Raw genomic sequence first — 27,031 nt, forward strand, 5'->3', positions numbered from 1 at the left:
TTTTAAAACCTGGTGAATTTATACTGGTCACTAAGAACATGTAAATGCATAGATTAGAGCAAAATGGTTTAATTTCTGATTGCATTCCTCTTTTTTTTAACAGTTCTGGATAGTAAAGCAATAGACCTTATGAATGCACTAATGAGGCTAAATCAGATCAGGCCTGGGCTTCAGTATAAGCTCTTATCTCAGTCTGGCCCTGTCCATGCCCCAGTCTTCACAATGTCTGTAGACGTGGATGGTACAACATATGAAGCCTCAGGACCATCCAAGAAAACAGCAAAACTTCACGTAGCAGTCAAGGTACAGTATTTATTTCAGAAAGCAGTGCTTTGTTGTTTTGTGTTGTAAATAAGGTCCTTATTTTCCATAGTAAATTAATAGAAATTTTCAAGATTTTAATGATGATAACATACAGACTTCTGCCGCCTCTGGATCACAAAATTATTTTTTGGTTGTGAATAATGTGTTGATTATACATTTGTAAAACCCCGAAAAAAGTAAAGAAATAAAAATATGTCACTTGCATATCTCTGAGGTAGATGATTAATATTTATAACATGTTGGTTTATTTACTTCCAATTTTTTTGTTTTTGTTTTTTTGCATTGAGCTCCCAGTGTATGTATATGCAATTTTATCCTCTGAATTTTTTTACTTAACATGTTATCAGTGTTTTTCCCTGTTATTAAAATCATAAATAAATTTTAATGGCTGTATGATTAACATGATATGGATGTACTATTTGTTTAAAATTTCCCATTTTTCTATCATCAGATATTTTGGTGTTTGTGGATTTTTTTCTGTCATAAGTAAATTAAATCATGATCTTTGTGCATATGGTGCCTTTTCTGTATTAGAATGTTTCCATAGGGAATAAGGTCCAGGATTGAACCAATCAGTCATGCACTTTAGGTTTGTAGAAAATTGCTAAATACTGGAATCTTTCCACGAGTACATCTGATCTCTTGCAGACAAATGCAAAAATGTCAAAGATCATGTTGACTGAAGATCAATTTTTACTTAAGTTCTGTAATGTAACAGTATGATATAAGCTATAATTGGTCTGTTTTCATGATCATTCCATTCTGCAGTATTATTCATGTAGATGCAAACATTATTCTGTATACTAAGGATACAGCAGTGAACAAAATAGTCCTTATCTTCCTGGAACTGTATTCTAGTATGGATAGGACAGGGAGACAGATAACAAATGTACAAGGGAATAGATTATATGTCAGGTAGTAGTAATGCAGAAAAATAATAGCTAAGCTGTAAAAACAAAACAGTATTTATTTGTATCTAGTTTAGAAAAGGAGTACCTCAAGTATGATGAAATAGTCTGAGTTTAAAGTGAGGCAGTAAAAGAAAAACAAAGAATGAGGGGAAAAGTGAATGCAGGAATAAAGCTAAAAACAGTGTAATAATTGAGCAGTAATGTATGCTGGAATGAGTCACAACTTTAGATGGAAGTTTTCCAGCATTTGACACAAAAAGCTTGTGAAATTCCAATTCACTGTCTAAGACTTAACAGACAGCTGATGATGAGAGTCAGAGTTTTGGTATAAAGCTCAGGTGAGCATTCTCCTTGGTAGGTCTTCACAGAGAGAGATGGCAGTTGTATCTCTTAAAGGCATCTATGATGCAGTGACACAGTGGGGTGGTTCTTACAATGAACTTTATTTAATATTAACTAGTGGCCGCATAGCAAGTTGCAATTCAGTAAACCTTGGGGGAGTTAGTATAGTGGCAAACTGCAATATGACAAGATTTAGATGCTATTTTTTCTCATTATAGCCATTAACATTTTGGTATGTATTTTTCCAAGACTTCTTTTTTTTACCTGTAATTCCAAAATCCAAAAAGCATTGAAAGTGAAAAATATTTCCCCAAGTTTGGTGTAAACTCACTTGATGGGAAAACCTGACCTGAATTAAGTAGGGCTATTTTTAGTCTTTATTATTTTATTTAGTTTGTATGTTCCTTTTCACAAACATGGGTTTGCACCTGAGAACCCATTGGAGATTTGGAAAATACATTGCAAATGTATTAGTTTTCCAAACACTGAAAAATTATGAATTCTCAAAGCAGTCTGGCCCCAAGGATTTCACATAAGGCATGGTGGGACCAACATAATGTGTATACAAAGTATGTACTTAAAATAGGATCATGTTTTTTCTGTGTTCATCTAAAAATATAGTGTGAACTTTTTCTTTATAATTATCACAAAGATTGCTCTCATTTTTAGTGGTGGCCTAATATTTCATTGTTATCAATCTACCATAATATAACTATTCTTTTTAGATTTAGATACTTTGATTACTTTACATCTTTTTGAATTACTCTGATTATTCCTTAAGATGTTTTGTAGAGGTGGAATTACGAAGTTAAGAGGAAAGCACATTTGAATGATCCATTAGTTTATTAAATATGTATTGGGATTCCTATTATATTTCAGGTGTATATTACCAATTGCCACCTATAAAGGTTATACCACATTTTACAGGTTTTCTTTAAAAGTGAGTTTGAGTGTTTTATGTCCAACATGTGCTCATGAAAGTAAGTCTTGCTAGATAAAAATCCTTGGATTTCGTACTCAGTATCTTGGTGTAGGGTCGATACCTATTAAGACTGATCACACTAGAGAATCAAATCAAAGCAAAGTAGGAAGAGTTCAGTTCACCTTGAAGTGGTGATTAGTGGCTAACCTTCCCTTTCCTCTTCCAATTCTTCTTCCTCATAGTCCTTCACAGAGGACACCATTGGGGTCATAGTCAGCTGTATTCCATGAAAAGAATCTTAGTCATTATGGGGAAAAGATCAGCTAGGAGGCAACAAGGGCCGAAGGCTCTTTGGAGGGGTTCTTGGAGCCGTCAAGCCCTCTGTCACACACAAGCTGTAACTGTGTCTTCCTTTTGAGTGGAGAGCCATGGGGTGCAGTGTGTTTTCTTTTCACTTTTGGCCCCCGATCTTTGAGGATAACAGTTTTCTTAGCCTCAATACCTTTACAGGAGAAAAAAGGCATAATTACATTGGATTTCCTAGTCACCTTATTTCCAGGAGTCGTCTTCTGATTTTTCAGCTCAGCCAGACCCTTGAAACTCACTTTTCTTTGATATACTAGTTTTGTGGTCTTAATATTGATTACAGATAAACTGTAGTTCTGGAGGTCTGAGAACTCATTACTTTTTTTTTTTTAAACTGTAGCACATACTAGTTGATAATCTTAGAATATATGTTCATAGAAAAATTACTTAATTTGAAATTTTTTTGTTAGTTGCACTGTATTACAAGTACACTGTATGCCTTGAGATTGTCCCTAGGTTATATAAAATATTTATAAATGTACTGAAATATGTTGCTACAGTAGCAAGTAAGTAAATGAATCTGGTATGTGAGAAAATGGCAGAGAGAAGTGTTAAGTAATTCACGTTTGACTATTTTAACTGCACATGTTAAGTTGGGAAAAGCTGCATGTCTTTAGTTTTTTTATTGGAATAAACAAATTTGTTTGTGACTCTGCTTTTTACTTGCAGCCTTTTTTAGCTAGTGTTAATGTCAGACTGTAACTATTCTTTCAGAGGAGATGTTTCTCAGGGAGAGCAGATGCTGGAGAAGGTGTTTTCTTTGTAAAATATTGATGAGGATATAACCACATAATGTTAGTGTACTAGGGTGTAAAGTGCTACCTGAGCACTCTTAGAACTTAAGATGTTAAAAAAGCATTCTTGACTTTACTCTTAATGAATACAAAGAATCTATGATTTGAAATGTTTAATAGAATACCAAATTCTCCATATGAATTGGGTGAATTTCAGTTTCTCTTGGTATAGAGTTCTACTTGGACTCATTTTTTGTTTAGAGTTTACTTTGTATACATTGGCAGAATCCTTTATATAAGATGCTATTGTTTGTAAAGGCTGGGTGGCCTTGCTTCTCATTTGTGTGCTAGTGTAACAGTTTTTGAAACACCTCTTAGGTAGAGTTGGGATTATAAGGAAATAAGATATTGCTTTTACACACTTCAACTTAAAACGTTAGTCAAAAGGTGAAACAAGTACAGTGATCTTAAGGAACCTATCTCTGTCTTCTGATATAAACCTTAAAATTAGTATCTGACAATGCAATATTAACATGTTTGAAAGAGACTTTAAGAATGCTGTTAACATACTCTCTGGTAAGCCTCAGAAAAGCAGTATAACCAGGAAGGAGGTAGTAAAAGGCAAAGAAACACACATGCACACACACACTGATGAGAAATGTCAGGCATTGAGTGGGATTATAAGAAGAATGAATGTTCTTCTTATAGAAGAAGGAGGAAGCTATAAAGGACCCAGGCCTTGAGAGGCAGGGATGGAAATACAAACCTGAAATTGTTCCTGGTTCACTTAGTATAGAGTATAAACCTGGAGACTGAATCTTTCAAGTCTTGATTATGGTTTAAGTTGAAAGCAAAGAGGTTATTTTATAATTAACAGGCAGATTGGTTCCAAGGTAAAGAAAACAAGAAAACTTCTTGATTCCCTTTCTGTGCTCATTTCCCCTAGTGGATTGAATCATAGAATTTACAGGTCAACTAATGAGTCTTCCTGTTCTGCAGATTGGAAAACTGAGAACCAGAGGACAAACCGAGGACTAGACCATCAGGGGTTTGCCTTTCTAGTCCTGTGTACTTTTTACAGTGCGCTTGTTTACTTCTCCCCTCACCCCACTGGTTGAACTGGGCTTTTCTCTTGCGTCCAAGTTAAATTTATGGGGAGTGGCCTCACATTTGCATTTCTGGCATCCTTTATTTAAACCTTCTTACTCCGAGGATGTTTTTGAAAATGGTTATCTACCTACCTACTAGGAGTAACCCTTGTTTAACGGAAGATTTGTAGGCTTAGCACCATCTTGCTCTTCCTCAGGGTGTTTCATGGATTTAAATGTTGTGGATTTAAAACTGTTGTTTTCAATATTTCATCTATCCTCTGTGGTCTCTCATGTTTGAATAAAACTGAATCTTAATGTAATTTGTACAGGTATTGCAGGCAATGGGGTACCCCACGGGCTTTGATGCAGATATTGAATGTATGAGTTCTGATGAAAAATCAGATAACGAAGGCAAAAATGAAACAGTGTCTTCAAACTCAAGCAATAATACTGGAAATTCTACAACTGAAACCTCCAGTACCTTAGAGGTATATTTATATGCTTTTTTCCTTAGAAAATATAGATTATAAAAAATTTGCTAGGAAAAACATAGTTAAGAAAATCAAAAGCATATACAAACATACTCTAGAGGCTGCCATTATTGAGTATTTTTATGAAGGTGATCATTTTCTTATGAAGTTCTACATCTTTTTCTTTTTTCACTCAACTCTAAAAGTATCTGTAAACATGACTATACTGCACAACACATGAATGTATCCTAATTTTACTAGCATTTCCCTTTTGCTGGCCGTGGAAGTTGCTTCTGTTCAATTGGAAGTTCAATTATAATGTATTGAGTATCAACAATAACTGAAGAGTGAAAAACTAAAATATCTAGTGGAGGAAATTTAGGATTATTTGAAGTTTGTGTTGAGGTGTTGGAGGGGGTGGTTGGGAAGCAGTGGTTCATTATTGAGTTAGTTCAGCCCTGAGGAAGACATAGCCTGACTTAGCGTGTTCCTCAGACTCTTAAGTCCTGGTCTGTGAGCTTATCACCATAATAGAATGGGACAAAAGTCCAAGCACCAAGTACACACAGCACATTTGGGAGTTCATGGAGCCCTTGATTCTGGGCTCTACGTAAGAGAGATACAAAATCCTTGATTTTGGATTCTACATAAGGAAAATTGGCTTTAAAATAACAGCAAGGGCTTACACTAAAATTTTTCTTAAATTTGTCATTTGTAAGAATGAGTATCAAGGACTCAGTGGGTATAATTTCTTCAGTCCATAAACCCCTTTTATTTCCTACTTATTGCCAGATGCTGCAGAATTGTGTACACAGTTTCAAGGTACTGTCAGGATAGAAAGGCAAAAGACATGTTCATGACTAATTCTAGGTAATGTGATAAGCGCCGTGATTGCAAAATGTGTAGTGATGTAAAACCTCAAAGGAGGAAATGATTTTGAAACTTAACACACATACAAAATCAAAGGAAGTAAAATGTGAGCTAGGTTTTAGATGATGGGTAGGATTTTGCTCTGTGGGAAAGAGGCAGAAAGAAGGCATCTGGGCCAAAGGAAGAGGTGTAATAGTGACCTGGAGTGAGAGTAGATGTCTGAGAAGTGCTAGGTGGGCTGGTATGGGGCTGCTGCTGTGGGTCAAGGCCTGTGAGAGCCATGCCCAAGTCTTCCTGTGATACTGTGGACAGTAGAAGACATGGCACCTGGCTTTTGAGGGGACCAGTCATTCACAGGTGGTAGTCACAGGTGGGCGAGATTTTTGCTGTTAGTGTTACAAAGACAAAGAGAAGAAAGAGCTCATTAATTATGAGGCTCAGCCAGTCAAATTCTAAGGGAATTGGGGAGAGTGCAGCCTGGGCTGCATGGACAGCAGCCCCAGGAGTATGTAGAGGCTTCTGTAGTGAGCTCACCTGGGCTTTGTTTCTCTATGATGTAGTAAGTGGGGAAGGGGAAGAAAGCCCTTCTCTTCACTTAAAATAGTAGTAACTGATGAGAAATGCAAATATTTTTATGTCTTGACTCATTTTTAGAAAAATGATTTCAGATTTGGAAAGCAGCAAGAGATTACCACAGACCTAGTTTCAAAAATTACTCATTACTTTTTAAAGGCAGAGACTAGATTTGCATTGAAATTTTAAAAATGTAGATTATAAAAATTCTTCAAGAAGTGATGTTTGTTGCAAAAGACCCAGGGATAGTTATTAACCTTGTCTTTAAAAATTGTTCAATGTTTCACTGCTGCGTAGCATCAACCACTTAGCCAATCAGCATGGAGTACTTTATGAAGAGAATCTTGGTGTCTGTTAGGTCTATGTACATAATAATTGTGACTGCATTACTTTGTTCAGCATTTCTTCAGCAGTTACTGTGGTGGAATTACAGACATGATCTCTGACCTCAAAAAGTACTCAATCTTTGGGTCTTTCCTTTCTCAAAATTACAGTTGTGGTATTTTGTGGTTTGCTTTATTTTCAGTGCTAGCGTCTCTCTTGATTTGAGCCTTCATACTCTTCATGAATTACTTCTCTTCCTTACATTTAGTTTTATCCTTCCTCAAGTCAGTTCTGTCTACCACTCCTAGAGTGATTTTTCTATAATAAAAAGCTAGTCATGACTTTTTCCCAGATTAAAGTCTTTAAGTGGCTCCCCATCATCCATGATTAAGTCAAAGCTCATTTGCATGGCATATGAAGCCCTTTATGATTTGACACCATCAAGGGTTTTCTTTTCAGGTCCTGCCTTCCTTTCCTAGCTCCCTTATACAGCCAAACTAAACTTCTGGCCATTTCCCAAACAAATATTCTTAACTTCTCTTGGGCCTTTGCATCACTGTTTGTTTTCTTCAGAAAGCTCCTTTGTTTTCTCTTTATCACAGTCTGGTACTGACCTTTTAGGGTCAGTTTGCATGTCACTTCCAGGAAAGCTATCCTAATTACCCTAGAAAATGATTCCTTCTGCTGTGTTCCATTTGTACCTCTGTTTTGATAATATACCTTGTTTTACAGTGATTTTACCTGTCCTTCCCACTGACTCTAGCTCCTTGAGGGCAGGGAATGACTGCTTTTATTGTTGTTTTAAAATTTCAGAATCCATGGTGTGTAGCATACTAATTTTACTTTAGATGCCCTGAAATCTCTAGAGAAACTGAGAGGTGTTGAGGAATGTTCTCTTTCCATCTCCTAAATTGAGTTATTTCTTCCTAATCCTAAAGATTATGAAAAACAGTTGCATGTTCAGATGTCATGTGAACCTCAACTGTTCTATCCACTTTGTTAGTCATTTATAGTGTTATTCTTAAACCATGGACTCCACAGGTCAGGCCCTAGAGTGCCATTCAATGGCAAGACTATGTTGCTCCAGAATACTGATCTGTTTAGACAGCCCTGCTTCAAAGGCAGACTAGCCAGATGACTGACAGCAGTGTTTACTGCTTGTAGAGTTTCCATACCTTAAAAAATATTTTGTCATTTGTATTTAGAGGTGATCATGCATCCTAGTCCCTAAATGCTTTAAAGTACAGTTTTTGAGCCTCTTTTTCAGTAGAGACATAGTGTAATTTTATTAAAAATAAATTTAATACTCTTAAATCTTACTTGATTGACCCTCCTTTTAGGTAAGAACTCAGGGCCCTATCCTCACAGCAAGTGGCAAAAATCCTGTAATGGAGCTCAATGAAAAAAGAAGAGGTCTTAAGTATGAACTCATCTCGGAGACTGGTGGAAGCCATGACAAGCGCTTTGTAATGGAGGTGTGTACCTAGACACAAGCCAGCCCATTTTTCCCTTCAAAGACGTAGTTTATCCTGAGCTTATACGTAAAAGTTTTAGACTAGGTCAATTCTTGTGGCAGTATTTGACTTTTGGTGTTTTCTGTGTTATGATTCATTAAAATTAAAACTACATGGAGGAATGGCATGGGATAATTGCAGCGTGTTGTTCTTGATTTTAGGTAGAAGTAGATGGACAGAAATTCAGAGGTGCAGGTCCAAATAAAAAAGTGGCAAAGGCAAGTGCAGCGTTAGCTGCCCTGGAGAAGCTGTTTTCTGGACCCAATGCAGCAAATAATAAGAAAAAGAAGATTATTCCTCAGGTATGAGTTAAGCATTAAACCTTTGTAATACCTTTGAAAAAATTACCATTTCTTTCTTATCTTTGTGTCACTTTAGCTTTTTATTTCTTTCTCTCAGATTTGGTGATCTTTTCTTTGGATTAGATCATGAATACTCTAAATGTGATCAGTGGTTCCCTATTTTGTGGTCTTTTTTGGTAAATTATATATTAAAAAGAGACTATTAGAATTATTTAGTGGTTTTAGGTCACTTGCTGAGATGGAGTGTTTTGAGCGATTTGGACTTTAATGAGATGTTATCACTTGTTTAGTTTAGGGAAGCTGTCAAGAATCCTTGGGGTTGACTTCCATCAGAGTTTGCAGATGCTCTTCCGTTTCCCCTCCGTTTTGTCCTGTGTTACTCATTTTGGGTTTTTTCTTTGGGGACAGCACAGAACTTGACCCTGTATTGCTTGTGTTCATTACTGACATTAGGAATTGTCAGTGCTGCTGAAGGCCCAGGATTGTGGCAAGATACTCAGAAAAGACAGCATCCTTATTATATGCTTTTAGGCAATAGATTCTTCTATCCATTCATTTATGCATTCAAAAATATTTTCTAGAATATATTATGTGCATGATTGTGAGGGAAAAAGAGATACACAAGTGATTGTAAGACATATTCTCTCCCTCATGGAGAGTGCTGGTGTAACAGTGTCTGAATATATTGATAGAAACAAGTCAATTAAAAATGTTTAGACTAACAGAATGAGGCTTGGATTATTAAAGATTCTGTTACACAGTTTGTTTAGTTTCTTTTACATATGCTAAATTCATTACAGGAGGGTAGAAATTATCTCATTTTATAGATGAGGAAATGAGGCCCAAAGAAATTAAGATGCTGCCTGTAGTGATATAACTAATTAATGGTAGACATTTCCTTTAAAACCAGATTTTTCTGCTTCCAAAGACCATGGCATTCTACTATTGAATATTATATCCATTTTAGAAACTTGTTTTGTGTTCATTTAAACTTCTTGTACTTACTATATAAAACACTGCTTAAATTCTAGGATTCAAATATAGACAAGGATAACTAACTTTTACTGAGATGAAATAGAAATAAAATGTTTAAATTGCAGTGGTGCACATGTAGAGAGAGAACAGGTGGGTTTTCTTTCCCCAAAATCTTCTAGAATATGTTCTAGATTAGCAGAAAGATAACTGTTACCTTGTTTATTTTGGTGTGTTTTTCCCATGGGTTACATCTTGTATTTGGTCAGTTAATTTTAGTGTTTGAAAGCCCTTTGTGCAGATGCTCATTAGGTGGTCTGGTTTGGTTCTGATAGATGTGAGCTTGACTTGGCGCAGTCATTCTCCTACTGCCAGATTGCTTCCTGACTCCTTTGGACTAAGCTGCATTTAAAAAACAGACGTCTGCATGAACTTTACTCATTTTTAGACATTTTCCATACTAGAAGTTAGAGATCATGTGTTCAATGTGCCTGACAGCCAAGAAGCAGTCTATTTTGGATGTGTGGGTTGGACTTTTTTCAACCAAAAAGGAAAAATGGCAGTTTCCTGTGCTCGGTACATTCGACTTTGAGACTAACTGTCTTCTGCCCAGTTGTGCTAATGGTTAGAGGTCGTCGTGTGAGGAGTGCAAGGGGGTGGTTTTCCATGTGAGATAAATGTGTGTATGCTCAGACAATTAAAGCTGGCTGAGGGACTAGTGACTTTCTCAGTGAGCTTTGAGGCTCTGCACTGTCTTCCCCTCACTGTAGGTGTAAGTAGGGAGTTTTAGTAGTTTCTAGCTTGAATTTTTGTTGCATCTTTATATTAAAAATCAGCATAAAACTTAATTCAAAACTAGATAGCCTTTGATTTTGTTAAAACTTCAGTTTAGAGTGGGATATTTTAGCAGTCCTCTGTACTGTTATTCCTTAACTTATGTCTTCTACTTTTCAGTTTTATATCCATATTCTCAGTTGCTCTTTCTGCTCTGCAGTAAGGAGAACAGAGTGGGTATCATCATCCTCATTTTATAATTAGTGGGGAGACTCCCATAGAGTTATGTGACTTTACCAGAGTCCCACTGCATATTAGAGCAGGAAGGGACTTTAAAGGGGCATTTATTTACTAATTTAGTGATTGATACGTGTACCCCCCCCCCCCACCACACACACACACACAGCCGAAGAAACAGACTCAAAGAAATCACATGACTTTCCTGAGGTCACAGTTACTTAAGAGTAGGAACTGGCATCCATGTTGTTGGGCTTCCTGTCTTAAGTCTTTTTCTTTAAATCCCACCTAGTTTCAGAGCTAAATCTAGGTGCTTTGTTGTTGTGGTGCTTTGTTGTTATGGTACTTTGCATCTGAAGATGGAGGATTCAGTGGATTTCAAATCTAGGTATCAAGTGTCTGTAGTTATTTCAGTCAGGCTTAAAATAACTGGATGTAATTTGACTGCTGAAATTTGTGTGTAGAAAATGAACTCTTTCTGGGTAACCCTCAAGTGAAAAGAGAGGAAGTTATTTGTATAATTTTATGTGCTGGCGTATTTTCCAAAACAACTCTGTAAGGTAGGTGTCTTTTTCATTTTATAGATGATAATAGAAAGTTCAAGGTCAGAGACCAACTCATTGTTTCATCTACAGGCTCAAGTTTCTCATAGAGGTTGTACATTACAGAGATGATGGGATCACAGTTCTTATTGCTCACAGTCATGAAAATGTGTTATTTTTAATAGGCAAAGGGTGTTGTGAATACAGCTGTGTCTGCAGCAGTCCAAGCTGTTCGGGGCAGAGGAAGAGGAACTCTAACAAGGGGAGCTTTTGTTGGAGCCACAGCTGCTCCTGGCTACATAGCTCCAGGTATAGTACAACCGGTAAGAGGTCTGCCTCCTTGTCTGCGCCAACATTTGAAGCACAGCATCTCCTTTATTTTCCAGGTTCCAGTCTCTGAAAATATAACAGAGGTATAAGATTGGTGTGCATAGAAACTTGAGAGAATTGCAGAATGCCATAGATTTTCTTCTGAAATCTGCTGAGTGACTAGAGGCTTCCTAGAGTGAGGTGACAGATGAGGAATATTGCTGTTGGTTGAGGGGACATATTGGCAATGAGGAATCTAAAAGCTATTCCATGGATTGAGGAGTTCATACATTTGAGCAGGGTGTATCTGGTGGGGACATTGAAGACAGGTTAGATATAATGGGAGAGAAAAACTGCTGGAAACTGACTACTTAATTGGGGTGAGGCCTGGCATTATCTGCATTTCTTTAACTCAGATGATTTTCTTTAATCATCAAAAGCTAAGTAAGTACAGAAAGAGAAAAAAACTTCTTTATTTGGAGCTTACTATAAATGATTATACTTAAGTGTTTTTAATCTTCACAGTTTCTTCAAGTAGAAATTACTCCCATTTTCCAGATGAGGAGACTAAGGATTAGGGAGATAAGGCAACTAGTTCAGTGTGTGACATCTAGCAAATAGCAGAACAAAGATTTGAATGTAGGTGTCTGCAGTTCCAAAGTTTATATTCTTCCCATTTCACCACTGGCTTGAGAAGATGGGAAGGATGTTCTCTGTTTGCCTTCTGGTCTAATCCTTATGTCATTTTAGCAGTAGGCATACAGCTATCATTAAAATCAACCTCTCTGCAATATTGAAAGTATGGAACTTTTAACTTGACAAGAAACCACTTACATTTGTTGATCAAGGTGAAATCGTTGTAAAAATTGGGTCTTGTCTTATCATTATTTTTTATTTAACACTCCTAAGAAGTTCACTTAGATTGTGTTTTTGGTTTTTTTCCTAAGAATTAGAATAGGCTGATTGGGAACTTCTGTGGATAATGTGGCATTGGAATTATACTTGTAGAAGTTGATCCCATAGGTGCATAGCTCAAAGATGTGTCATCATATACATTCAAATATTGTATGCCTCATTTGGCACACACCACACACGGATTTGCTCTCATATAGTTTATGGTCTAATGGTGAGACACAATTGTAAACTGAGATGATTTCCACAAAGGAGAGGAACATGATGCTATGAGAAACTGTAGCTGAGAAATTTGATCTAGGCTGTGGGATCCCTGAAGGCTTTCCTGAAGAAGTCACATTTGAACTGAGCTTTGAAGGATGAGTAGGCATTAACTCAGGAAAGACTGGCTTGGGAGAGTGTTGCACACAGAAACAGCATGTGCAGAGACCCTCTGATGCTGGTAGTTGGGAATCTGGCTCATTTGAAGAGTTAGAAGGCAGCCACAATGTCTGTAGTGTGGAGAGCACTGTGTTTTGGGGTTTGAGGTGGGAGTGATTTGAGCTAAAGCTGGAGGCTCAGTTCCAGTCTTGGAGGCCATGGTCTTAGAATTTTGGTCCTAGAATCCTGAGTGCAGTGGGAAGTTATGAGGGTTCTAAAACAGGAGAAAAGTGTCAAGATCAGACATTATTTGTAAAGATCACGATAGGGTGAAGACTAGATTGTAGGGTCAGAAGTAGGTGTGACAAGACAAGTTAGAACAGACAGTGGAGGTATCTCCAGTACCAGGTGTGGGGAGGATATGGGTGGCAAGAAGCGAACAGATCGAAGGAGTACTTCAGAAGCAGAATTGATGGATTTAATGTGGAGGATGAAAAAGTGAGAGCTTTAGGATAAGTCCCAGGATTTTTAGCTCGAAGAACTGGGTTGGATGATTGTGCTGCTTAAGAAAACAAGGACTCTGAAGGGTGAGCATGCAGGGAGGGAGATGAGGGAGAAAGAGCTCATAGTATCTAAGTTTGATACAGTTTGTGTGTCCAAAATTAAGATTTTTTTCTGTGCGTTTGTTTCTACTGAAACTCAGTATTTTTTGCTTCACTGAATGTGTTATTTAAAGGAAGCAGTTTTTCCTTAAACAATAATAGACAATTTATTGAGATGAACTTTCTTTCCTTTGATCAGTTGGAGCTTTATCTGGTTGTGTCTGTGGCTGCTTGGGCTGGGAATGTCTCCTTCCACTGGAGTGGGGAGCAGCCTTCATTGGGTGACAGCTCTCATGGAAGGGGCCCTTACGTCTGTTGTTGCCAGGTCCTTTTGCTTAACTGACAAGTTGCCAGTAGCTTCTCATGTCATTGCATTGACTTTGTGAAAGGCCTGTCCCCTGCAGCTTTTAAAAATAAAGTTATTTTATAACCCAGAGAAGATTCAGTTAGGTCAGTTTAGATTATGACCGGGTTACAAGCCATTTGCTGAGTGTATTCTGTGCAGCAGCAACTGTAGTATTTTAATTACATTCCCCTGCCAACTCAATTACTGTAGAAGACTAAGGCTCAGAGAAGTTGACTAACAGGCATAATTCAGAGTCACCTTGCTAGTGAAAGGTGAGGTCAGGCTAGAACCCCAGCGGCCTGATTGGTGGCCTGTTCAGCAGTTGTAGTTCATCTCACCTCTGGGAGGAGGTTTGGGGAAACCCTTGAAACTGTAACCTTAGCCAACCAGATACCTTTTCCTGAAATAGATTTCATAGACAACCATCTTAAGCATTGATTTCTCTTTGGGCCTCGGATACTGTTCCTACTGTTTATTTTCACTTAATTGTGTCCTTTTGAAATACTTGATTGAGTGAGCACAAACCACCAAGGCTAAGTTGCACTGCCCCCAGTTTTATATGCCTTAAGACTTAGAGTGAAATTTTTCATCTCTGAGAAAATGTTTCAGTTATGCCTTGAAAGCAGTTTACTTACTCAGCATACATTTGCGTGTTTTGTCTCAAACAAGAGATTTGGAACTGGGCATTCAAAGATGACTGACCTAGCGTCTGCCTCAGGGAGTGCTTGGGGTCAGATGGAGGGCAGCAGACACTTGAGGAGATACTGTGATGTGAGCTGTAACACTGGAGGGCAACAGAGTGAACCGCAAGCCTAGGACACTTCACAGAGGAGGTGATATTTAGTCCTGATCTAAAGGATAAGTTGCAGTTGGTCAGCTAGAGAAGGAGGTAAAAAACAATTCTGAGCAACAGAAATAATTATAGAAAAGGGGGTTGTAATATTTAAAAACCTGATTTGTTTTGGGTAAGCAGTATGAAGGGCCCATGTAGATTTTGTGCTCTTGTTCTAGTTTAGAAACCAAGTTTTCCTAGCAATCTACACAAGTGATTTAGCATTTGGGTTTTTTAAAAGTTGTTTTACTGAAAGAGTAAAGATGGTAGTATTTGTAATTCCTACAACACTGTAAAGTAGCTTGTAAAGTTTCCCATTTTACAGATGAGAAAATGGCAGTTCAGAAGTTGTGTGGTTAAGAACATTGAAGAAACTAGTACAAATCTTCTGTGTTTTTGTACTTGTTCTATTGATGAATGTTTGTCATAGGCATCAGATGCTAATGTCATTTTTGCCAACATTTACTGAGAGACCAACCCTTTTGTTGGCACCAGGAATCCAGATGGACCTTGCCCTCACGCCCACAATCTGATCTATATACCCTTTTTAGTGGCAGTTGAGGCTTCTGCCTGCTGTGTCACTACTTTCTCAAAAGAGCCCTACAATGTTCTGTTTTCCAACTTTGAGAAATTGGTAATTTGAGTGAGTTTAAGTGTTCCTTTGTTCAACAAATTATGTTTAATGAGTGGTTACTGTGCCAGACATTTTGTTAGGTTGAGGTGGTGCAAAAATGTGTGAGACTTGGTCTCTGCCAACCTAGTGGGGAAAACAGATAAGGAGTCGATAATAGTTAATTACAGTGTGGTAAGGGAGTGAGAAAGAGACACAGGATGGCCTGGTAGGTTAGGAGAGCCTTGTAGGCCATGGTAAGAAGCTTCTGCTCTAAGCAGGCACAGAGGGATCTGTAGACAAAGGTCATCGGCATAGTTCTCATTCATCCAATATCTGGAAGAACCTTTAGAGCCCGAGGTGCTAGGCATGGTATCTGCGAACTGGGCCAGTGCCGACTGCTGCTTGTCCTGGACTGATGTGCTCTCTCCTTCTTTGCACTAGGCTATGGAACACCTTACGGTTACAGCACAGCTGCCCCTGCCTATGGTATGTACACTGCCTTACTGATTTCTCCTCTTAGTGACTCTTCCCAGCAATACAGAGCCCAGCTTGTATCTAGGGTTTCTTTATGTGAATGGGAGGATCTCAGACCAGTTCATTCTAGTGACCCTACTTAAATTCCCTTTGAAAAATGCCACAACCTGTGGTTCTTCGTTTGGTTGGAGTTGCTCTTCCCTCCGCTTTGCCTGATTGAAGGCCTGCTTGTTCTAATTGCCTGTTTCTGACCATACTGAAATTAAATATTTTAAGTGGTTCTTCTTACAGCCAACTTACACTCCATTCAAAGGCTACTGAAGGGCCATTCCCAGTTTCTCGCTTGGCTGCCTGCCAGTTTTATAGCTACATTTCAGTTTCTGGTTTGAAACTGTGTGAACTATGGGTGATTTGAGGTGGGGATAGGAAATGCTCACTTCAGTTTTGTAGCCATCATCCTTTTCCATAAGTTTTCCGTAGAAGTGGAGTGAACAGGTACTAGAGAGGTGACCGAGGGGTGTCACCAGCAGTGTTACTGAAGTGCTTGTTACAGAAAGTCTGTAGTACATGTTAGAAAGCCACAGGAGTGTCTCTTCTCCCTCCAAAAATAAAACATAAAAGCAAATGCAGAAATGAACCTTACTGGCCCTTTGGATAACTTTTGAATGAGGTTTATGTGGCAATGGAGGCAATAGGTTTGGAGTCAGTGATATGCCATCTTAGACATTTTTCCTCACTCCGGTGCTACACGTGATAGGATTAACCATATGCAAGATGTCTGTCATTGAGAGAAGAGAGCAAGTGTGTGTGTGCACGCATGTGCGAGAGCATGTTGCGTGTGAACGTGCACACTTGAGCATAGGTGTACCAGTGTGACTCCAGGCTGGACATGCATGTGCACAGAAGGACGGACCTTGAAAGTACCGTGTCATCATTATGCTTGTTCTCTTCATGCATCAGCTTTTCCATTTTGTTGTGATTATGGGTCCTTAAGGCCCTGCTAAATTTAACCTTCATCTGATTTCATAACTGTAGAAATAAGTAGAGAGTAAACAGACCACTTTCTCCATCAAGATGGATAGTTTATATCCTGGAAGGATGTGGAGAAGCTGCAAGGGTCAAACATTTGGGGTGAGTTTTCTCTGAGGCAGAGTGCAGAATCTGGGGTTTCATCCAGTGCCTGTAGGTCTCCTTTGGCACACTGAGGTTTGACTGAGGCTTCGCCCTCCTCCCCATAGTCTCAGATGTGAGGTGACTAGGAACTGGGGACTCATTCAAGAATTTGCTTCCACCTGGAAGTTCTTCGCAGTTCAAACTCTCTAGCTCCTTTTGATTTGAGCATTTGCTTTTACCATTCAGCCAACTTCCAGATACCCTGACCACCTCATCCTTCAGGTGAATTAGGTCTGGTCAGTTCATATCCAAATACATTCTGACACACCAGACTCATTGTGATACGTCCTGTGCCAGCACCAAAGCATCTGCCTCCTAGTGCAGGTTCTTGAGTCTGTGTCTTTCTTGTAGACATGAGAAATTTCACGAACAGTTTTGCTAAGTCTTAATTTTTCCTTTTCTAACACTTTGATGTCTAAACTACATTCACGTTTTTCTTCAGTCTTTTTTGTTTTTTTCTCTTGTTCCTCCTTGTCCTCTAACACTATACCTTCACCCTGTGGGCCCTGAGCTCCCAGTGCAGAAGTGCCATATAACTGACTTCCAAAGCTGGTGAAATTTGATGCCCCCATTTTTCACATAAAAGATTTGGTTTTTAAATGTTACCGTGATGCCAACCTACTAAAACAATGCTTTATTTTGGCTGTAAGGTAAATATGTCTTTTGGCCTTTGTAAAGCTGTTGCATGTGAGGTGATTTCCTTCTGATCATCTGGTGCTCTTGAATACCTGCTGTTGCTGCTTTGTGATTTCTCCATAGGTTAAATATCAGAATAGAAATAAGAGCAGATTTCAAATCATGCTTGAGTATGCAGAAGTTTGTGAGGCCACAAGAACTCATTAATCACAAAATTAAGAAAGTAATTAATCTTTCCAGATTTGCCATGCCAATATTGGCAATAGCCAGTAAGAAGATAAACGCCTGGTCACGACTCCAGTTGGAGCTGAGGCTGCACAGAAAGCTGTGCTTTGAATCTTGACAACCCCTTTTTCTTCTGAAATATGTAATACACCAAATTGAGCAACAATATGGATTTCTAGAGTCACTTTAGAATATTAATCAATTGCATTACTTTTGATCTTTAGAATTAATGGCAGCTCACCAAATGAAATTGCTTTCTGAATAGCACTCTTTCTATGATGTAGCCATCTTAATTTTGAGTGGAAGATACTAATTATCAAACTATTAAGTGCTATTTCAAAATGGGAGATATGTGAGACATTTGTGGGTCTCTTCCAAAATGGTACATGTTGACTGACTGATCTGGAAAAGGTTAATGATAATTACTGTTTTTTTTTAACCTGAAATTTTTTATTGGATTATCAAACTTATTTGGAGTCCTCTCCGTTTCTTTTCTCTGTAGGTTTACCCAAGAGAATGGTTCTGTTACCCGTTATGAAATTCCCAACATACCCTGTTCCCCACTATTCATTCTTTTAGCAAATGACAGAAGCTAATTCCTATTGAACAACAATACAGTACAATACAGAATGTTAGAGAAAAAGCCTTTTTATTCTGCTTTCTTTGAACACATATTTGATCAAAATTATTTGTAAAGAACATCTTTCCTACTTTTTGATTTTAACAAATGCAAATTTAGTTCTCTAAAACTTGAAAACAAAAAAAGAAACTAGTTCTGTGAAACGGTACCTCATTTCGGAAAATAACTTATACCAGCCCTTCTGTTCTAGGGAAATGAGTCTAGCAGTCAAAGCTTAAGTTTTAAGAGGAATATCAGATTATGTAAAATTAAATTTGTGAAGGATGTATAGAGTCTCAAACACTGATCACAAATAAACTGCTTTGTCGTAACACAGAGTACTGCCTGGTTCCTGATGCAGCCAATTGATTCTCAGCTGACTGATCCGTATTTGCCCCAGGGCACTTTAATTGGGCTGTAGTTATTTTTTTTAATACAATAGACTTTTCCTTTAAACTTTAACTTTGTAAATACTGAAGTGTGTAATTAAAGCCAATAAAATATGGGTTTGAATATTGTTTTAGCTTTTTATTTTTTATATGTTTTGGTATCAAATTACAACGAATTGAAAATTAATAATAACTTAGCCCTAGAAACCCACTCATTTGTAAGCAAACTGCTAAAACAAAGGCGATTTTTAGTTTGAGCCAGTCCTATTTACTTTGTAAGCTCTTTGTACTCCTGCTGTACAAGGGCATTCCCATGATAAAGGTATATTCTGTTATCTGAGCATTGCTTATTAAAATGATGGCACTACCCAGAGATGGGGAAGGAGGAATGTGATTAGTTTCAGAATTTCCAAGTTTTAAAAACCAATAAATTAATCGGATCAATCATCCTTTCTTGTTCTTGTGGCCTTCTTCACTCTGTAAGATACTGTGTTTACGCCCTGGCTTTTTTCATGCAGGCAGAAGATTAGTGATTTTTGGGGCTTCATTGAAGCGTCTCTTTTCCTCTTCAATTACATCAGAATCTAAAGCAGCAACAGGGTCCCCATAAAAACTTGCTCTTCAATTGTCCCAGTTCTTGTTGAGTGCTGCTGTGAAAAGTGACAGGTTTCAGCCATGGGTCAGCATTTATTTTTAAGTTTTTCTTAAAATTTATCTGATTAAGCTGGTGACAAATGATCTGTTGGTAACATTGCGCTGTTCTGTAAAGGGTGCAGACTCTGCCTTCACCTGCACTCTCACCTTGTTTGGAAAGCCTCTGGTGTTACTGGAAGGTCATGGTTTCATTAAGGTACTCACCCCCATGAAGGCGACTGTGTGGTCCTGTGGATATTTGTAAGTTTCTGTGCCTTAAAAATGTCCAGTTGTAGTAGGAATTAGCTTTCATCTTCCCTCTTAAATTATGTTCTTCAGAGCTGAACAGTGCCCATCAGTGAGAATGGGCTTCACAAAACATGGCAAATTTATGTACAGGTTTCTTTGGGGAACCGCTAAATGAGAATGAAAGGGGCAGTTCAAAATAAATGTGTCACTTCTCAGGTTTTATTTATTACCCAATGGCTTATTTGTTACTTCTGCTCCTTGACCTTTTGTCTTTATTAGTGGTGGGTGATACTTTAATAAAACCTCATCACTTGCTAGAAATAGCTGTGAATTTATCATTCTCATCCTGTGCATTAGTGGCTAGACATAAACCAGAGGGCCCATTTCAGCTGGGAGTTTTCATGTCTCATTGATTCATTTTGCTGACCTATGGGTGAAACAGAGCCATCACTGAGAAGAAAAAGCATGGCTGGTAGTGTCCAGTATTTATTAATTAAATATTTACAATAGTTCTCTCTGTTGGTGGAATACTATTAATTGGCAGCTGTAGCTGTATTGTTATTTGAAATTGATAGTCAAATTTGCATTCCAAGCTGGAATCTCTCTGGAGATTTCTTTAGAAAATTCTTTTAAAATAGCTGACTCAGCTTCATAAGTCAACCTCTCTAATGGCGAAAAGGGAGCTGTGCTGTTTTCCAACATGATGGCAGTCATTTCAAATGGTTTCTACCAAGTCCTTTTTTTTTTAATTTTGTTGTTTGTTGGAAGTTACTAACCATGTTGTAAACCTGCCCAGTTGCTGCAAACTTTTACATTTCTCTGCTTTACTTAAAATAATTGAGCTGTCAGTCCTTTGTTAGAAGTGGTAACCATGCAAGTTCAACTGTTCAAATTCTGTAATGAATTAAGTGTCCCCCCACACACCTTTTGCCGTTCCCACCCCTCCATTTTGTAATGAAAATTCCACTTACAGCTGAAAGAGCAGAGAAATATAAATGAAGCTCTTGGCTTCACCAAATTCTGTGGAATTAACATAAAGTTTTGCTTCTCTGCTCTTTTCTCCACTGTAGGTGGTTTTTTCATTGACAGACCCTATTGCCAGCCTCTGAGCGTCGCACCATTTATTATTCACTTGGGCACTCAAGATTTCTTCTCTGACTTCTAGAACCATCAGGTTGTCTGGCTTGAAATGGCAATATCTATGTCTTAGTCTTAGAGCAATGTGACCCCTTGAGGCTTCCAGCTTTCAGATAGATACACCAGTCTGACACCTTCTTTTGGAAAGCAATGACTGAGCATTTTAAAGAAGAGCAATACTTTATCCAAAGCCAATGTGTCTGTTTTAAAAGTTTTCCTTTGGAAACATAGCAATATCTGTACTTAAGCCCTCTTAGCATAGTTTCTTGTTAGGGAGCAATGTAGAACTTAGAATTAGTGTGGGAGCTGTACATCCTCTGACAGATTTTAAACTTTTAGTGCACAAATTGAATAGTCGCATTCCTGACCACGTAGCGCTGTTACCATTTCTGAGATGGGGGGTTCCTCCTTAAAGCCATGTCCTTTGCATGGGGTTGGCACCCAGCCCACAAAGTAGCGTGCAACCTGCATTTCTTCAGGCTGCAGGAGCACCCCAGCTCTCGTGCAAGGGAATTGGTCCAGTAGACTTCCCCACATACCTCCTGCTGGCTTCAGGCCCTGTGTGGCACGGCGCGGTGAGGGGCTCTGTGGTTGTGTAGTCTCTCTCAAGTTGTTCCCCTGGAGGACAGATCACTGATAGATTTTGCTGGTATAAGCCTTTTCTTCTTTTCTTAAAATTTGGATGAATGTTTGAAAATCTTGAATCAGTCAGTAACCATTATTAATTGAAGAGTTGGGAATACATGGTTAATGTATTTTTAAAACTGGTGTTGGACCCTCTGTGTATTTCAGGTTAATACTTTTAAGCAGTTTTCAGCACGTTTATCTCACTTTATTCTCGTTCTCCTCGGACCTTCGTAGCCATATCACTTGTATAAAATAGGCTGAGATAATAGTGACTGTAAGCTGTGGTCTCAGTATACAAAGGTAAGCTCTTTTATTTTCTGATTAAAGAGAAAATTAAAAATCGAACACAACATGCATATATGACAATCACATATGATGTATTTGATCTCGTAGGTCTTATGTCGTCACATCACCTTTAAACTTTTTATTATCTAAATGTAAAATAAGTTATTTTCAGCATTTGTTTCAATACCCTTGTAATTATTTTCTATTTATGAGAAACATTTCACTTTTGCTGGGTTAAGTGTATATGTGAAGGAACTTATATATGTGAATTACACACATGTACCTATTTAAAAATAAAAGAACTCGGTGGTGGGAAGAATTCACCTAAGAAGATTTTAATGTCAGGGCACTTTTTTGGCCACAGTGCTGGAATTGCAGAAGCAGCAAGATTGGTAACAGTGCCGGTAGGACCCATTTCCACGTGGGTGTTCCACAACCCAAGGGTCAAAGGGCCCATTTCTCAAGGAGAGAAACTTCTTTGAGAAATGAAAATCTCTGATCTGTGTTGTATGCTCTAATACAACAGCAGCAAGAAGCCATAAAAAAATAAGCAATAGAAAATGAAAAAAAAAACCAAAATATTAAAGGTAACTATGGAAAAATATTGACTTGAGTTAAGCTGTTTGCAGAACCAATGTTGGTGAGTCTCAGAATGGCAAATAGCCAGTCTGCAGAGACCAAATAGACACAAGGCACTTCATCTCTTTTCCAGGTTAGGTAGGTAGCTGATTTATTTCCCATCTTAACCATTATGAAGCTCATTTTTAAAATGTGAAGGTTAGGCCAAATATTTTAATAAGGATTTGCTTCATTTAGTATATCCCGTAAATGCATTTCATGTGTTAGATGCTGTGCTAAGGCTGTATTTGATATATATAGATTAAAATGAATTTGTTTTATATTTGTCTCTAAGTATCAGTTTTCTTTTTATTACTAACTTTGAAGGTTACTGAACAAGTTTTTTCCCATACAGAATCTGTATGTATGTTGAATGTGGCCTTGGCATCTATAAAAGGTTGAGTGAGGTCTAGCTGACTAGTACCAAGTACTTTCCAGTCCTGACCAGATGGCTGAGCGTCCGTGCATGCCAGGTCCTTCTCTGGGTACTAAGACAGGCTCTGCCCAGTGGGGGCATTTTAAGTTGGAGAGTCCCCTTGGTGGTAGAATTGGGACTATTAAAAATGTCCTAGTCTGGGAGACAAATAATGCATTAGCAGTACTGAAAGGTAATTGACTTAGTTAATAGTTTATTTATAAATTATTTAATAAAGTGCGCCCTCTGACATTACTGAAATATGGGCATCATCTGGAAATTCACTTGTTTAAATATTTCCTTGGCAGTTTTGAGAACCTGAAACCATCTCTATTCTGTTCATGGACCTTTATCCAAGTAAGTGAACTTAATGAAATGGCAACACTCGAGTCCTTTTAAAGCCATTTTGTATTACAAGAAAGAACAAAGTGGTTAAACACTGACCACATTTTTTTTATGACAAACGAGGGGAATTTTAATCACTCATTAAAACTAATCTGTTTCTTAGATTTCATTAATAATTGCAGTGAAGGCAACTCTTCATTGGTGAGTCAGGGAAATGAACTAAGGAGGTTTTCCCCCCTCCCAAAGCAGTTAGATTTCTGACAGTCTAGGGCTCTCCAGACCAGGGACAGTAAGAGTACTTAAAGCTGCAAACAGCCAGCTCTGTTAATGGTCTTCCTGTAACTCCCATTCAGTGTGTCCTGGTGTCACCTTGCTGGTGGCGGGGCTACAGCTGGGTGTCTCTCTGACATCATCCAGAAGAAATGTTCTGTTGTATTCAGACTTGTACTCCGTGATGATCTGACGCCATGCCACCCAGGGACCACAGGTTTCTCAATGTCACTAGGAGGCCTGGAAGGGAGATGGGTGGTAAAGGAATAACCAGGCAGAGCCAAGAAACTTTTTACCACTGAGGTGAGTTTTAATATTGATGTTTGTTTCTAGCAGTTATTTACAAAGCGCAAGCTAATACTTCTTATATAAGAATGAGTCTTTTCCTTTCCTAATAGTGTCTTCCAGAAAGACTACTTTAAGTCAAGAATTCAAGTTGAGTTATTTATAAGAATAGATATCCTTTCCCACATTATTTTAGGTAGGAGCTAACAGCTTCCATTGATGTTGGAAGCAGCGATCTTTGGAGGTTTTTAAAAATAGCACCATAATGCAAATTAGGTTATGTAAGCTTTACAGCACAGCTAGAAATAGGGAGTAGAAATCATGTGGGAATCCAGGCCAAAGTATCTCTCTCCAGCAGATTTCCATGGGGTTTGGGAATTAGGTGAATTAATCTATATAAAGTGCTTTGAATAGCACCTAGTGCTTAGTAAATACTCAGTTAAATAACTGTTCTCACCATATTGGCTGAGGTGATGCTAAGTATGGGAGGGAGAACAGGCTGTGCTGGCAGGTAGCTGAGAAACAGGTGTGTGTTCTATCCAGGGGGACCTGCGCTGGTTCCTTAGTGCTCATGGGTTTGGGGTGCTCCTGGGCTTTGGGAGAGGACTGTTAGCATCTGGGGGTTAGGAAGCACAAAGCCAATGTGGTGAGAAAGCTAGTGTGGGGCAGGCATTGCGGATCCCTGCTGAATGAAATTCTCACGTTTGTGCTGTGGTAGAGTTAAATCTGTGGCCCATCTGCTGCCAGGGGTTCGTAGATAACTTGCTTTGGGAGATGAGTGTGCTTAGAACTTCAAAGAGGGCTGAGCTTAGACTATCGACCTGCTGATTCCAAGTTTCCCACCAGTGCAACAGTAAGAGAAAAGAATGTGCTTGATTACAGCTGGCCCTGGAATCCAACACTCAAGAGCTCACCAGTGTTGGCAGGTATAAAGCCAAGTTACTATAAACCACAGCAACGAAAGAGGAGATGCACGCTTAGAAGGCTACTGAATCAGCTGCTTCTCTAACTAGCATTCCTGCAGTTTCTCTCTCCCAGGTAGCTTCAACACTCGGGTTAGGGGGTGGAAATCTGCACTTGTCATACCACAAGGCCTTCCTTTTCTGTTAATCTTTGAAAAAAACATGTCCATCCAGCCATCCATCTCTCTGTCCATCCATTTTCTCTATCTAATTAGACACAGTTGGGAAGCTGCTTTTCAGCCAAAGGAAGAATGGGTAGACAGTGAAATGGACGCTGTTGGATTGAATAAAGGGCGTACAGCCTGCTGTCCTGTCTGGTCCACGTTGTCTGCATGTACCTCGGGAGCCTCTGAAGAATTGTGGGAGGTGAGCTAAATCAGTGGGAAATACAGACTGTGATTTTTGTGATGCTCTCAGGTTATAAGAACTGTTGACAAGGACAGAGTATTATCTTTAAAGGCAAATAAGATAGATTTATGTTATAGTCAAGAGGCTTTTCTTAAATCCAGGAGATAAGTCATATAACATCCTGGCAGGAGTCACCCCATTCCTCAGTTGCGGCTGTTGGGTAGAATCACTGCCTCATTAAGCCAACGTTGAGGGAGGGCCTTTTGTTTCTTTGCTTGCTTTTTGGCCTTGACCAGTCTGATGTTAAAATCTTTATTACTTGGTCCTTATTGTAAGGAGCACCTTGGTCTGTCTGAGCAGAACTTTGCCATTTTTGTGCAGTGCTGCCTCTGCTGGTAGGTAGTGTGGAGATGGCCATTATCTGCCTAGGCAGCTTAGTTAAGCAAGTCTGATTAGCATAGCCTAGCTGGAGGGCAGGTCCTAAGTCATCTCTTTTTACCACTGAGGAGCTAACAAGGTCAGCCTGGCTGCTGAGGGGGCGTTCTCTCAGCACTGCCCAAGCTCCCGGGCTCTCCGCTTTGTTTCCCTTTCTCCTGCCTTGATACTTTTTAATGGTTTGGATGGTCTCTGCATTCAAGTGTCAGCTAAATGTCCCAGGCAAATTAACAGCCTTCCAGTTAGGTCATTTTGGCCTGAGGGCAGATTGAAGAAAGAATAATGGAAGAAAGGAAAGGAAGAACGATGCTCCAGTTGGTATTTTGTCAGTGCCAGACATGTGGACATTCTTCCTCAGACAACCTTCGTGGAGGTGGTTCCTTTTACAGATGAAAAACAGGCTCAGAGTTAAGGGCTAGAGTCAGTGAAACCAGCTCTGTGGGAGTGAAGGTGAGCACCTTGTGCAGGCAGGGGGTGCAGCCTGGCCAGAGCCTTAGGGGCCTGCACGCCAGCCAGCGCCCCCGGAATCACAGGATCTCTGACCTGAGGTCGTTTTAGAGCAGATATCCTGGCCTGAAATAGGATTGTTTTCTTCAGACCACGTGGAAAAGTTGTTTAATAAACCACAAAGACAGGCTGGAATACTGAGGTGTGGCTATATGAACAGAGGAAGCTTTTGTGTTTGAAGCTTGTTTTTTACTATCAGGGAGAAATTATGTTTTCATTTAGCTAATGCTATGCGAGTATACTATCTGGCCTGAGGATGGTGATGGGGGTGTCTCAAAAATGACTTGAAAGAGACTGAAGGAAGACTGGGGACACTTTGGATCACTGGGTGAGAGGAAGGAGGGGCACGGAGGGGTGGCAGTCCAGGTTTGGGATCTAAGGGGAGGAGGTGTCCCTGGACACCGTAGCATCTCTGCCAAACAGCCTGTTCTGCCAGGAGTTTGCCCTGGCTTCAGGGAAGGCGGCCAGCCTGGAGGTGGCAGGCTTCCCTCTAGATTGGACTGAGCTTGGTGAGCCCTGAATTGTTGCCTGTGAGCTGCTCAGCTGAGTTTGTCTGAGTGTCCTGCTGCCGCACACGGCCTCAGAGCTACTTTGGCAACTAACGCCTAACCGTGTCTCCGCGTAGGGGCATGTGGGCGTGAGGAGGATGGAGAAGCCTCTTCAGGGAAAGGTGTTCTTCCCTCATTCCAAGGCATCATCATCTTGGCACCTGGTCATTTTTCTGTGCCACCTGCCGTAATCCTAGAGGGGAGCAGGAAGAAGGAACCTTTTTTAAATGCAGGTTGTACGAGTTCTAGAGAGATGATGTGTGTGAGGACGTGTACCTGGCATCTGCAGAACCTAACACAGCAGAGCTCTTGCCCAGTTACCATTTTATTTCCTGCTCTACCCATAGTTAGGAGAGGGAGCAATGCATGGCTTGTCCCCACTCCCCAGACAAGGATACTGAAGCCCAGAGACTTCTCCAAACCACTCAGTTTGTTTGTGGCAAAACACTGTGGCTCCTAATGAGCAAGTTTTAAACCACACAGCAGAAATAACATTTCTTCTTCTGTTTTTACCATAACTTTGGGATCTAGAAATTTTCTTTTACAGATGAGGACATGAAGGCTTAGACAAAATGACTTGCCTCAAATGACACAGCTGCTATGCAGCTG

At 39.2% G+C, this 27,031-nt stretch overlaps 2 protein-coding genes across 26 annotated transcripts in view; one reads left to right on the plus strand and one right to left on the minus strand.

The window, feature by feature from the left end:
* STRBP (spermatid perinuclear RNA binding protein) overlaps nucleotides 1-27,031 on the plus strand; it is a 171,114-nt gene that overhangs the window by 138,145 nt on the left and 5,938 nt on the right. For 6 of the 20 annotated variants that reach the window (XM_073224891.1, XM_073224931.1, XM_073224932.1 and 3 more), the window contains 7 exons: nucleotides 104-303; nucleotides 5,020-5,178; nucleotides 8,268-8,402; nucleotides 8,603-8,743; nucleotides 11,454-11,591; nucleotides 15,684-15,728; nucleotides 18,707-19,207. In XM_073224891.1, the coding sequence (XP_073080992.1) occupies nucleotides 104-303; nucleotides 5,020-5,178; nucleotides 8,268-8,402; nucleotides 8,603-8,743; nucleotides 11,454-11,591; nucleotides 15,684-15,728; nucleotides 18,707-18,790 (902 nt within the window). In that variant the 3' untranslated portion in view covers nucleotides 18,791-19,207. The other 14 variants (XR_012126349.1, XR_012126353.1, XR_012126355.1 and 11 more) reach the window with 13 other exon arrangements.
* Nucleotides 23,624-27,031, minus strand: part of RABGAP1 (RAB GTPase activating protein 1) — a 163,144-nt gene continuing 159,736 nt past the window's right edge. For all 6 annotated transcript variants that reach the window (XR_012126332.1, XR_012126331.1, XR_012126330.1 and 3 more), the window contains one exon: nucleotides 23,624-26,615. The gene's annotated coding sequence lies outside the window, so the exon portion shown is untranslated. The remainder of the gene's footprint in view (nucleotides 26,616-27,031) is intronic.

The sequence above is a fragment of the Manis javanica genome, chromosome 2 (assembly GCF_040802235.1).
Source record: "Manis javanica isolate MJ-LG chromosome 2, MJ_LKY, whole genome shotgun sequence".
Taxonomy (NCBI): Eukaryota; Metazoa; Chordata; class Mammalia; order Pholidota; family Manidae; genus Manis; species Manis javanica.